General features: G+C 42.9%; 2 protein-coding genes across 4 annotated transcripts in view; one reads left to right on the top strand and one right to left on the bottom strand.

Moving 5' to 3' along the window:
- Positions 1-391: 391 nt before the first annotated feature.
- Positions 392-3,116, top strand: TMEM69 (transmembrane protein 69). 2 transcript variants are annotated; one of them, XM_085308125.1, is made up of 3 exons: positions 392-886; positions 1,457-1,519; positions 2,141-3,116. In XM_085308125.1, the coding sequence occupies exons 2-3, from the start codon at positions 1,475-1,477 to the stop codon at positions 2,873-2,875; spliced, it is 780 nt and encodes a 259-aa protein (XP_085164251.1). In that variant the 5' UTR covers positions 392-886; positions 1,457-1,474; the 3' UTR covers positions 2,876-3,116. The 2 variants fall into 2 exon arrangements, with proteins under 2 accessions (XP_085164251.1, XP_085164252.1); XM_085308126.1 differs by lacking the exon at positions 392-886 and adding an exon at positions 940-1,252.
- A 1,316-nt stretch (positions 3,117-4,432) lies between these two features.
- Positions 4,433-10,934, bottom strand: part of IPP (intracisternal A particle-promoted polypeptide) — a 9,111-nt gene continuing 2,609 nt past the window's right edge. The window contains exons 4-8 of one of the 2 annotated variants that reach the window (XM_085308123.1): positions 10,692-10,859; positions 9,282-9,419; positions 8,830-8,952; positions 7,922-8,142; positions 4,433-6,923 (exon numbers count right to left, since the gene is read on the bottom strand). In XM_085308123.1, coding sequence (XP_085164249.1) covers positions 6,699-6,923; positions 7,922-8,142; positions 8,830-8,952; positions 9,282-9,419; positions 10,692-10,859 — 875 coding nt within the window. In that variant the 3' untranslated portion in view covers positions 4,433-6,698. Of the gene's footprint in view, positions 6,924-7,159; positions 8,143-8,829; positions 8,953-9,281; positions 9,420-10,691; positions 10,860-10,934 lie in introns of both variants that reach the window. The other variant, XR_014896254.1, reaches the window with a different exon arrangement.

Below are 10,934 nucleotides of genomic sequence, written 5' to 3'. Positions count from 1 at the left end.
CTGCCTCCTGCGGCCCCAGAACCATAACAAAGCTCTGCCCAAAATGGCTGCCCGGCCCTGCCCGGCCGGGGGCCGGAGGGGGCGGGGCCGGCGCGCGCGGGGGGCGGGGCCAAGGAGGCGGAAGGGACACACCCACCTGGCTCGGGCCGCGACCACGCGGAGCCCCTCCCCCCTCCCTCCCCCGGCTAGGGCGAGGGGCGCGCACTCGAGCCGGCGGGAGCGCGCGCCGGGACCCCGCCCCACCAGTCAGAACGGTAGCGCGCGCCGCCCTCGTCGCCTGTGGAGCGCCGCCGGAAACCACGAGCCCCAGAAGGCCGTGCGGCCYCTCCCGCGGCGCCCAGCGCCGGAGCGCCGCAGTGCAGGCTGGGATTTGTAGTCCGGCCCTAGCGCACCACGCTTTCCCGCGTGAGCGACGCTCTCCCGCGGCGAAAACCCCGACAACTAAACCGGGGCAGCGGGCGCTCGCCGCCCTCCGCCGGGAGAAGGGTCACGCCAAGCCCAGGGCCTCTCCTCGCCTCCGCCCAAGAGCCGATGAAGAGCCTCCCCGCCGAGAACGCCTTCCTCCAGCCGAGTCACTGCAGTGGCAAAGGGCACGGATACGMGCTTGGCCCCCTCCCTTGACGGAGAACCTGCTTTTTGACTCTCTCGTCCCCATTTTTTAAGCATTCCCGAGCCCGGGATCTCGGCGCCGAGCCCGCCTTTGGCGCGTGTCACRCACGCCTCCACGCAGCCCGGGCACGGCGGAACGAGATCGGCAGCGCCTGTTCCCGCCCGGGCTTTCCCCGCCGAGCGCCGGCGCCGCTCCCCGGAGCACCGGAAGCTGCGGCGGCGAGGAGGCTGCAGGGCCGCGCCGGGAGCGGAGGCAGAGCGGAGGCGGCCGGGCCGGGTAAGCTCCGCCGTGCCGTGGCTGCTGGCGGGCGCAGCCCGGGCCGCGGCGCGGCTGCCCGGGCCGGCCCGGGGGAGCCGCCTCGGCCCCGCGGCCGTGCTGGCCCCTCCGCCGGCCCTGGCGCGCGGGCCCCGCGCTTCCTCCGCTCGCCTCTCCCCTCCGCTCTCGTCCCCTGTCCAGGAAGCTCAGGTGCAATTTGGCGCAATTAGATTTCCTATATGTAGTGAATTGAGCCCTCCATCCCTTATCAGCGTCATGCAGCCCTTTATACCATGTAGCGGAGCTGTAATGGAGCTGATCCCTAAGCAGGAAACAGTCGCCCCGTCTGCCCCGTCTTTCTCTAAMTAGAAACCGCTCTTGTAACAGGTATTACAAGTTTATAACTACAGCTCATAGAGCAATCGGAGGCAAAATATCTTGTAGTTAGTAAATACAGATAGAATACATAAAAGATTTATCTTTAAATACACAGTCTTGCAACTGATAAATCAAGACTATGACTTAACTTGGGACATAGCACAAGCTCAGCTAGTCATCGGTTTCAGACTTTCTCCTCAATTTTTGTTTTAGGGCCTGGATAAAGCAGGTATGTTTCATCTACTGCAACGGTGCTGCTTCCAGATACCTTTCAAGGTAAGTTTCTGAAGCATTTTTTGCTCTTTCTTTAAAAATAGAATAATAAAAGATATAAGTGAAGCATTGAAAAAAGGTGACTTACACAGCTGACTAGATGTGCTTTTATCACAATAAACTTTCCTGAGGTAATTCCTAATTTTGCAGCACTGTTTAGCCAAAACTAAGACATTTCTTTTATAAAAATCAGGTTTTAATGACCRAAGTACTTTCCTGTGCTCCTGTTATCTTTGTTTTTGTATAGCTGTGAGTTGGGGTTGACAACTGTCCTATTTTTATAATTACTTCATATTCTTCTGTCAAAAGGATTGCTGAAAAGGACTGGTACATCTAATTTAACAAAGTCTGAAGAATGTGTGGTTGGCAAAATAGGTGGATTTATATATCTTTCAGAGCTCCTTATTCACTACAAAAAAACTAGCTGCTCTTCATTAGGTCTCTTATAAGAGCCCTGTCAGTTAACTGGTTAAATCAAAAACATCCAAAAACTGAAGGTAAGGGCAACTGTGGAGGGTGTTGACCTGGAAAACAACTTGGTACAACATTTCCCATTTAATTTAAGTAACTGTAGGACAAAAAGCCTTGAGTGCAAGGTGTTCAGAACAAACTTTGTAATTGCAGCTCCAGAAGTTAACTGGTCCCAGACTGCTGCAGTATGGAAAGAATAAGACAACTTGCTCTTCTCCTCTCATCCTCCATCTGCACAGAGATGTTTGTCTTCTTTCAAGATCTCCAAGCCTCAACCAAGCATTAATACATGCAACCAAGCTGCAGGCATTTCACACCTCTATCCCTATCTTAAAGAAAAAAAAACCCAAAGAACCTGAGACCAAAGACTTGGACCCGATGCAGTACCGTATGAAGTCACTAAAGGATTCTCCAAAGCCAGCCCTTTACTTAAGCCTTGTAGGGCTAATTCCATTTGTTTCTGTGCCACTGGTAATGGCTGTCCAAGGGACCTACTACCCYGAGCTGGCATTTGCTCAGATGACATATGGTGCTGTAATAGTCTCTTTCCTAGGAGGAATCAGGTGGGGATTTGCTGTCCCAGAAAACAGTCCAGCCAAACCCGACTGGCTGAACCTAGCTAACAGTACAGTTCCTCCTTTATTTGCTTGGCAAGCCTTACTTTTTCAGAGCGTCACCCATAGTGCAATCCTGCTTATAATGGGTTTAGGGATAGCACTACATTATGACCTTGCCCTTCTTCCTACTTATCCTAGTTGGTTTAAAGCACTGAGAATAGTGGTAACAGTGTTGGCGGTATTATCGCTACTAGCCACTTTAACACTGAAGACAATTGATTCAGAGAAACAGCTAAGTGACAGCACAAATAAATGGAAGAACACAAAATGAGAAAATYAGAGGAAAAAAGTATTTATTTGTTAAGCCCTTTGTATTGGGTTACAGGGAAAAATAATTTTAAAAGTGTTTGTGCTTAGAAGTCAGAAGATAGCAATGTTCAAGATGTTTGTACCAGAAGCAAAGAGCTGCTTAGCAAGYTTAGCAGGAAAGGATTGTAAATACTGATCACTTTCAAGGTAGGYGTGAATCTGGCCTTACCTGTAGAATAAAGCATCACTCTTCAACAAGATAAGATGTCGCTGCCATATGAATTTAAAATGGAGATTCATCTGTCAAAAGTATGAATTGCTTTATTGAATTACTGAAGTATTTGGCTTAACTATARTATGTGATAATGTTCTGTATTGAGTAAAACAATCATGTAGCTATCAGGTAGCCTTTAGAAAAAGTTCTTAAGGAAGCTGAAAGCAAGGTGAAGCAACTCTTGCTGCAGGAGAAGACGTGTGACTCCAGTATAGTTTATTATTTAGGAAAATGGAAGAGAAATACATACAGATTCAGTTGCTATTTTGTAAATGCAAAAAAAAAAAAAACAAAAACAAAAACAAAAAAACATACCCAAAACAAACAGAAAACAAAACACACACACACCCCACGCCCAAACTTTGCCTCACTTCAGCTGAGAAGATGGTGAAAGTACTATGCAAGGAAGCACTAGTGAGGTAACAAAGGACAGTCAAGGCTTGTTTCCAGCAGCAAGGCAAGGGTTGTTTGAAGTGACAAGCAAAGGTCAGCATTTACCTTAGGTAGTTCCTCCAGTAATTGTGATGAAGTGTAGAAAGCTAGAAGAGAAAACTTACAAATTTGCATCTTCTGTAAGGTACCACCAAAGACAAAAAGATTGCATAGACTTGTTTAAATAAAAACAACAACTGATCCAGTTGTTTCCAGCTTTTGTTTAGACTTAGGGTTACCTAGCCAAGGAAGCTGCAAGCAACAGAGCCCTAAAGAACCATCACATTCCTAAATGAAAGTACTATCAAATGATGCTTGGTATGATATGACACAAGGATTCAGTCTCTGGCACTAAAGGACCAGATAATGGGACCTGAAAGGAGTTTGTGCGTTCTCCCTCCTTAGCACAGTAGTTGAATTTGAGCACCTGGGACAGACAGAAACAGACTTTTGTGTCCAGCAAATCTGCCGTGAGGGGGCCAGCTGCACTGGAAGMAGCGTAATGTCTTCACATTTATGTTGTGGCTTCTTCCCCCACATACTGTGAAAGGAAGAGCAAGTCACATGCTTTTTTCCTCAGCTGCCTTAAGAAACYTAACTAGTTGCATGTGTAGATGTTCAGTGTAGGATTTTCATCTTTTGTTTAAGGACATTGTGAGATGCAAGAAGAAAGCCAAAACATTACTACCAGACATACACTCAGCACCAATTTAGGGAATCCTCACAGTTCTTTCAAAGTACTATTTTCTGTATATGTGTTCATTAAAGAACAAAGTACCTACTGTAGCTTAAACTTGGTATCTGTTCATTCTGCAAAGAACAGGAGTTAAAAAAAAAAAAAACTGCTGTCTTAAAGATGAAGCCATCTTCCTCTTATGTGAGGAAACACATACATAAGCCTCACACTTTCAAACTGACAGCATCCTATCTCTCGGTGATGTAATTCTATACTCTCTAAATACAAAGGAAGCAAAATTGAGTTTGTGAATTAAAACAGTTTTTATTCTTCCTTACTCAGCCATGGCAATAGTTTGATTGGGCCCAGAGAAGAGCATTTCCTTTGGCCCTGGAGAAAAAGGAAGAGGTGTTGAGTATCAAAGACCACTGTCATGTTTCAGTAAAAATCAGCTGACTACTATAATCACAAGAACTAGAGAAGGTAGCTTCATACAACAACTGATTCCCTCCAGCTGCTCTAAAACAAGAAGTTTATGGGATGAGATTGGAAGTGAACTAGTAACTCCCAAACAAATACAATGTAGTTAAAGTAATGTTTCTCAGAGTTCAAGAGGGGTGGGTCATGAAGTGTGAAGAAGAAAGCTTAAGAAACATTACCTGTCCTTTGGGCCCAGAGAGGGCTACAACCACAGTCAGCAAGGCAGCCACACTTTCAAGAAGCCTGAGCATTTTTATAGTGAAAAAAGCAATACATAAGTATTTCACTGTGGAAGTGTGTAACCTCCAGTTTAAAAATAGTAAACATTTACATTTATAAACAATCTTTCCCAGTGTCCTACTGGGAAACTGAATTCCCAGTAAAACAAGAGCTATTAGATTTAAGAGCAGCAGTGATAGAGCTTACTACAATAGGAAAGCACCCTACAACAGCATTTCACCATTAGTAAGAATATGCATTTCATTATGAAAAGCTGTTTAAGTAACTAGCTTCAACTTTTGTTGGGGGGGAGTATGGGCAGAGGGAAGAGGATGGAATGGGGGAAACAGGCATAAGTAGTTCATCTTGAAGTAAAAGCACATACAAGATTAGAGAGATCAGAGAAATGAACGCTCCATCATACAGTATGTTTTAGCACGGCAGTCTCCCAACCCTATGCTGGAATGCAAAACCTAGATTCTTAAGGTACCACTAACCTTGGAGGCTTTYATTCATGAATTTGTTAATATTACATAGGGGATGTTTACCTAAATGGTGTGAATGCTCCTTTGTCTACATAGTGCAGGCTTCCTGTTTTGTGACATTCCAGTTGTGGTTTTGTGTTCTAGAATACCACTGTCTGTCAAAGTTCAGGAAGCCTTATTTCAGACTCTATTCGAATCCTTCACCTCTCATCCACAGCTCTGCAGACAATGCAATCCTATTGTGCAAAAGGCAGCCTCCAGGACAATGTTAATTAGATGAATCTAGGAATAGTTATAAATTGCTAGAAATATTGTTCTACAAAGCATCAAAACTAAACACAAAATCCTTCAGACAAAACACACTAACAGCATTATTAATGCAGAATACAACTTATTTTACCACAAAAAGCTACATCCACTTAAACCTGAAAGAGGCAGGATATAAGATGTAGCAAATGAACACATGTACCTTATAGAACAGCTTCTGTTCCAATGCCCAGTTTCAGTCTGTGTCACACAGGGTAAAAAACATATTCAGGTAAGGGAGGAATACAGGCAARAGGCTTTTCCTAAATTTTTGCATTGAGAACAGTCCTAAACAAAAACCAGCTAATGGATAGCTAATGGATTTCCATTTAAAATTGGTAAGAGCTTAATGAACAGGAGCACTACTGTCATCATTGATAAATGAAAAGCCTGTGCTGAAATGGAATGACAATATGACAACTGTGAGAATAACCTTTCAGAACATGACATTCTCAGCCACTTATCATTAAAGTTTAGTGGGGCAGCAGGAAAGTAGTTATCCAATTCATATTTAGTGCCTTTGCCCAGCAGCATAGGAGAGGCTCAAATACATTAGGGCCAGTACCAAGCCTTCTCCACCTTTCACTCTTTCTCCATTGTTTTCTATGAGAAAAAGACAACTAATGCTAACCAAGGAGCCAGTCAGCTCTTATCTAAATTTCTATGTGCTGGAATGATTTCTTCAGATCAGGTATCTTCACAGCTAACTTGCCATTTGTTTCAGTGAGTTTAATCCAGTCATAAAAGGTATTCCTACTCTTTGCAGAGCACTTACTGAAACAGACTTTGCACAAGCCAATTTACTTTCGGGGCCAAGAGTTTTAATATTTCCTTTTGCTTAGGAGGAGYCTTCTAATCTACTCCTCCATGGCCTCTGCTGAAGCTCCTGCTGATGGAGGAGGTTTCTGGCCAATGAAACCGGAAATCCAAGGAGGTAGAAGCTCACTCTTTCCTTAGGGAGTTTCCTTCTTTTTTACAGCACAGCTACACCTCCTTCACAGCGGCTGGTGATCATGTTGGCAATTTCAGTCCAACTGTCCATATGAGGGTTATACACTTCTACAGAGTCAGAGGTTACTGGAGCAGCAAAATCATGACTGGGAGCACGGCCTCCCGAGGCATAAAGAAATCCATTCACAGCCACAACACAGACACCAGCTCTTGGTATCTTCATTGATGCAACTTCRACCCACTTTTCCTAATGAGAAGGTGGAAGAGTCAGCAAACAGTTTTAAGGTAAGGCCCCAAKTCTCATAAGAATAACTTTTTAAGTTTAAGTACTGAAACATGTACAAAGATTGCTCAGAAAGCACTTCACAGGCTCAAATACAGTTACACTAATACTGTAYGTGTATGGTATTGAGAGAATTATCAGGATTTGAATGACAGCACACACTCTTGAACACTTTCACAAATAGTCCAAATCATACACACCTGACTAAGGAACAGATCACACACTATTTATACATAAACCCATCCTTTCTTCAGTCACTGCAAGATGCAGTCTGCCTCCAAAACACAGGATGGCATATAATTTGATGGGAAATAAGGAGAATTATGTTCAATTCCAAATGCAAAATAGAATGGAATACATGTGTCACCACTGTTTAACACTACTGTTCCAAAGAGCGTCATGCATGAGCTGTAGCAGCCAGGACAAGTTTCACATTGTTTTGAAAAATGATTCAAAGTGATTTTTCTAGTCGTGCTAGACCCTCAGTTTTTGCAGCAAAGGGCAGTTCTTACKCTTTTGGGGTGTTTTTTTTCCCCCTCTCTAGTCAGAGTATTGACTATTCTGTTGCAGAAAAGGAATCTATTCCCCCCATATTAACTTTGAATATTTAGCAGACTACAGTATATCTGTGCATCATCAGTATTGGTTAGCTTTCAATTACTCAAAAGAATGCACAGTCTTTATAAACACTCCACTCAGTAAGACTAGCAAAATTCTACAGACTGGTTAGGACATAGACAGACCCTAAGGTCACTGAAGCTTGGTTTTTACTCCGATTACCAGCTAATAGTGAAGAAGAAATTGAATTTTTTTTTAAATTGCTTCTAGCAAACTGAATTTTCCCAATTGTGCAACATCTAAGTTTTTTTTCCTTTTTAAAGCAGCAAAACATACTATCCCTATAGCATCTTACACAATGCTGATGCAACTGACATTTCTGTAAGAAAGGGACTCTATCATACCTCTTCAAAGGAGTATCTTTCTACAGTGGCAAGTGCATCTTGCGATTCATTCCAGCCTCCCACAGCATAAATACAATCGTTGAGAGCTGCTACGCCAAGATATGCTCTTCGGGTTCCCATTGGAGGAAGCTCAGACCACCGTTTAGATATTGGATCATAGACTTCAACAGAACGTAATTCTACTCCTTCATTGCTGATACCTCCAACAACATAAATCAAACCTGCAGAGATARGGTTTTCCCTATATTAGATTTCATAACAGACAGATCTGAAAGAAGAAAAATGTTTGTAACAATACCCATTTCAGCCTGGCATTAAGATGGTTTAAGAATTCCAAATAAAATCATCCGTTTGTCCAGAAATAACATACATAAAATTTTCAAATAAGTAACTAAGAAGCTCAAATACTAGAAGTTCTGATGAAAGCCATCATTAATTTAACCAAATGCAGCTTAAAGAATTCAGAAGCCTGCAACTGCTGGACAGGCCTGAGCAAATGCTTAAGAAATACACTTATATATCAAATCTTTAACATGTTTGTTTTGAGATGACCTGTGGCAACTCTTCAAATACCTACAGACACATATGCAATGGTACAAGATAAAYAAAAGCACAGAGAGGAAGGATAGTCTACGGCTGATGTGTTAGTTAGGTTTCTATGTGGTCATCAGTATAGTTATCTCTTTCAAGGGGTAAAAAGCAGGAGATATATCTACAGAACTGAAAGGCCATTAAAAAAAAAAAAGTACCAGAAAAATAAGTGAGCACAAGAGCAATACATCAGCTTGTGCAACTGACAGCCCAGTACAAGACAAAGGTAAGAATTCACAATYAAAATACAGAGTTTCAACATCCAACAAAACCCGACACTCAGACTTCTTTCTGGATCCATGTTTACTAATACACACCTTGCATTTCACAACACCCAAAGCAGTACCGAGGCACAGCCATGCTTCCCACCACATCCCAACTATTCTCTTCAGGATCAAATCTTTCAATTGTGTTGCCAATCTCCGCACCAACCCAGCCTCCTGCAAATAACAGCAAACAAAAAATTTGTACAAAGTTGTGTGTTAACTGAATTTTAGATGTACTGAACACTGTTCCAGGACACATTAATTCTGAAACCAGGTGTGGTACAACAGCATGCAATCTACAAAGGAAATAAATTATAACTGAACAATAATCAATCCACAAAGATTTGTTATACTATTGTTCATTTGAACAACTGTTTTCAAAACTTAGATTTGCAACACAAAGCTATAATATTTAAAAATCAGTCAGTTTACAAGCTCCATTAACTGACAACTTTAAAATTAGCTTCACACTGCGGGGGGGGGGGAAGGAGGGAGGGAGTTACCCAAAGCATAGATAGCTCCGTAACAAGTGCACACTCCCAGTCCACAACGGGGATGGTTCATGGAAGCCACAGCAGTCCACTGCTTTGTAACTGGATCGTAACATTCAGTACAGTCAAAAATCATTGAGTCCTTTTCACCTGGATAATAAGAGCAAAACAAAGACAGGGGAATGACAGTGTTTTGCACTGCAGATATATAACCATCCTTCAGTTTCTTCCAGAACTGACATCTCAATACAAGATCTTTCTTTTAGCTAGCCAACAGMCAAAGTAGCAAACGGCTTATTTATACCCAGAAACAGAATCACTACTGGAAACAGCTTTCAGCAATAGTTCCCCAAAATTTTACTGAGAACAGAGGAATGAACAGTGTTACTCAGCAGCACAACTGATAGGGTTTTCAAGACCACAGAAGTTGTTCTGCAATAAGAAAGCAGTGTACATATGCATTCTTTTATGATGGGYGGGTAGAGGTACTTGTCACATCTTTGTGAAAACATACAGAACAAGTCTCTCCAAGCAGGCAGACCACAAATAGATTGTTCTGTAGGACTATCTTTTATGCTGTGGGCTTCTGTGAAACTAGCAGAGAGAAAGGAATTGCTGTTTCTATGGGCTTCCTGCACTACCAGTGCACCAAACACCTGTTAGTACACTTGCATGTATCCATATGCTTAACCTGTGACTCACTATGCCATACAGGGAAAAAAAATGGCCAAAGGAGCCCAAAACTCACATTCATAGAGCAGTGATGGTAAAGAATGGCAGAACACAGTTTCAATTATTATTAAATCTAAAAGCTGCATTGTCTATAGTTGGGTTCTGAGGAACCACCTACAAGAAGAATAATGTTGAAGTCTCCACCATGATTTCTCCAGTATCCACATGACAAACAAAGCCATATACTGATTCCCTCTATGTCAAATTGGTCCTTAAAAAAGGSGCCCTTTCCCCCCAAAACAAACTTAGCTTGAATTAAAGCATGTAACACTGATTCCCTACATGGTCAGTAAATCAGTAAAGGACACCACTAAAATTCTCCCGGCTACTGAACCACAGTTAACTCACACATGAGCAAAGGAACCTCTGTATCATCAACTCTTGCCTTAAAGCTAACAGAATAACAATAGCAACAAAAAATCCCCACCATGCACTGCCACTACAGTTAAAGGAGCAGAAGTCTACTGTACCACTATAGGATAAGTATTCCTAAAACATGTGGAAACTATTCAACATTCTGAAATCAAGTCACAGTCCAGATGACAATGCCTCTGATACAAGCCAATTCTTCAGGGAATTTCTAGGGTCAGTCTTTGSTTTTTAGAAGCACAGAAATGCTTTACATGGCAGGACAGGGCTCTGCTTGGCATTGTGAACACTCCCAAGCAAAGTGTGTGTTTCAGCTGTTACCTCCAATAGCATACACCATTCCTCCYACAACTGCCACACCCAGCCCGCTCCGGGCCTGGTGGAGAGAAGACACCGTGGTCCAATAGTGGCTGAAGGTGTCAAACCGCTCCACACAGCTGAGGGCTCTGCTGTCACTCCAGCGTCCTCCTTGCAGTCGGGTATATCCGCCTGTAAAGCAAGTAGAAAGGTCATAACAGAGTAAGAGCTTCCCACTCATTTTCTTGCTCCTATATCTGAACATCC

This window comes from Rhea americana, unplaced genomic scaffold, assembly GCF_003343005.1.
Source record: "Rhea americana isolate MKP2758 unplaced genomic scaffold, rheAme1 scaffold_27, whole genome shotgun sequence".
In the NCBI taxonomy this organism is placed as follows: domain Eukaryota; kingdom Metazoa; phylum Chordata; class Aves; order Rheiformes; family Rheidae; genus Rhea; species Rhea americana.
The sequence above is the reverse complement of the archived record's forward strand: the minus strand, read 5'-3'. Positions and strand labels throughout refer to the sequence as shown.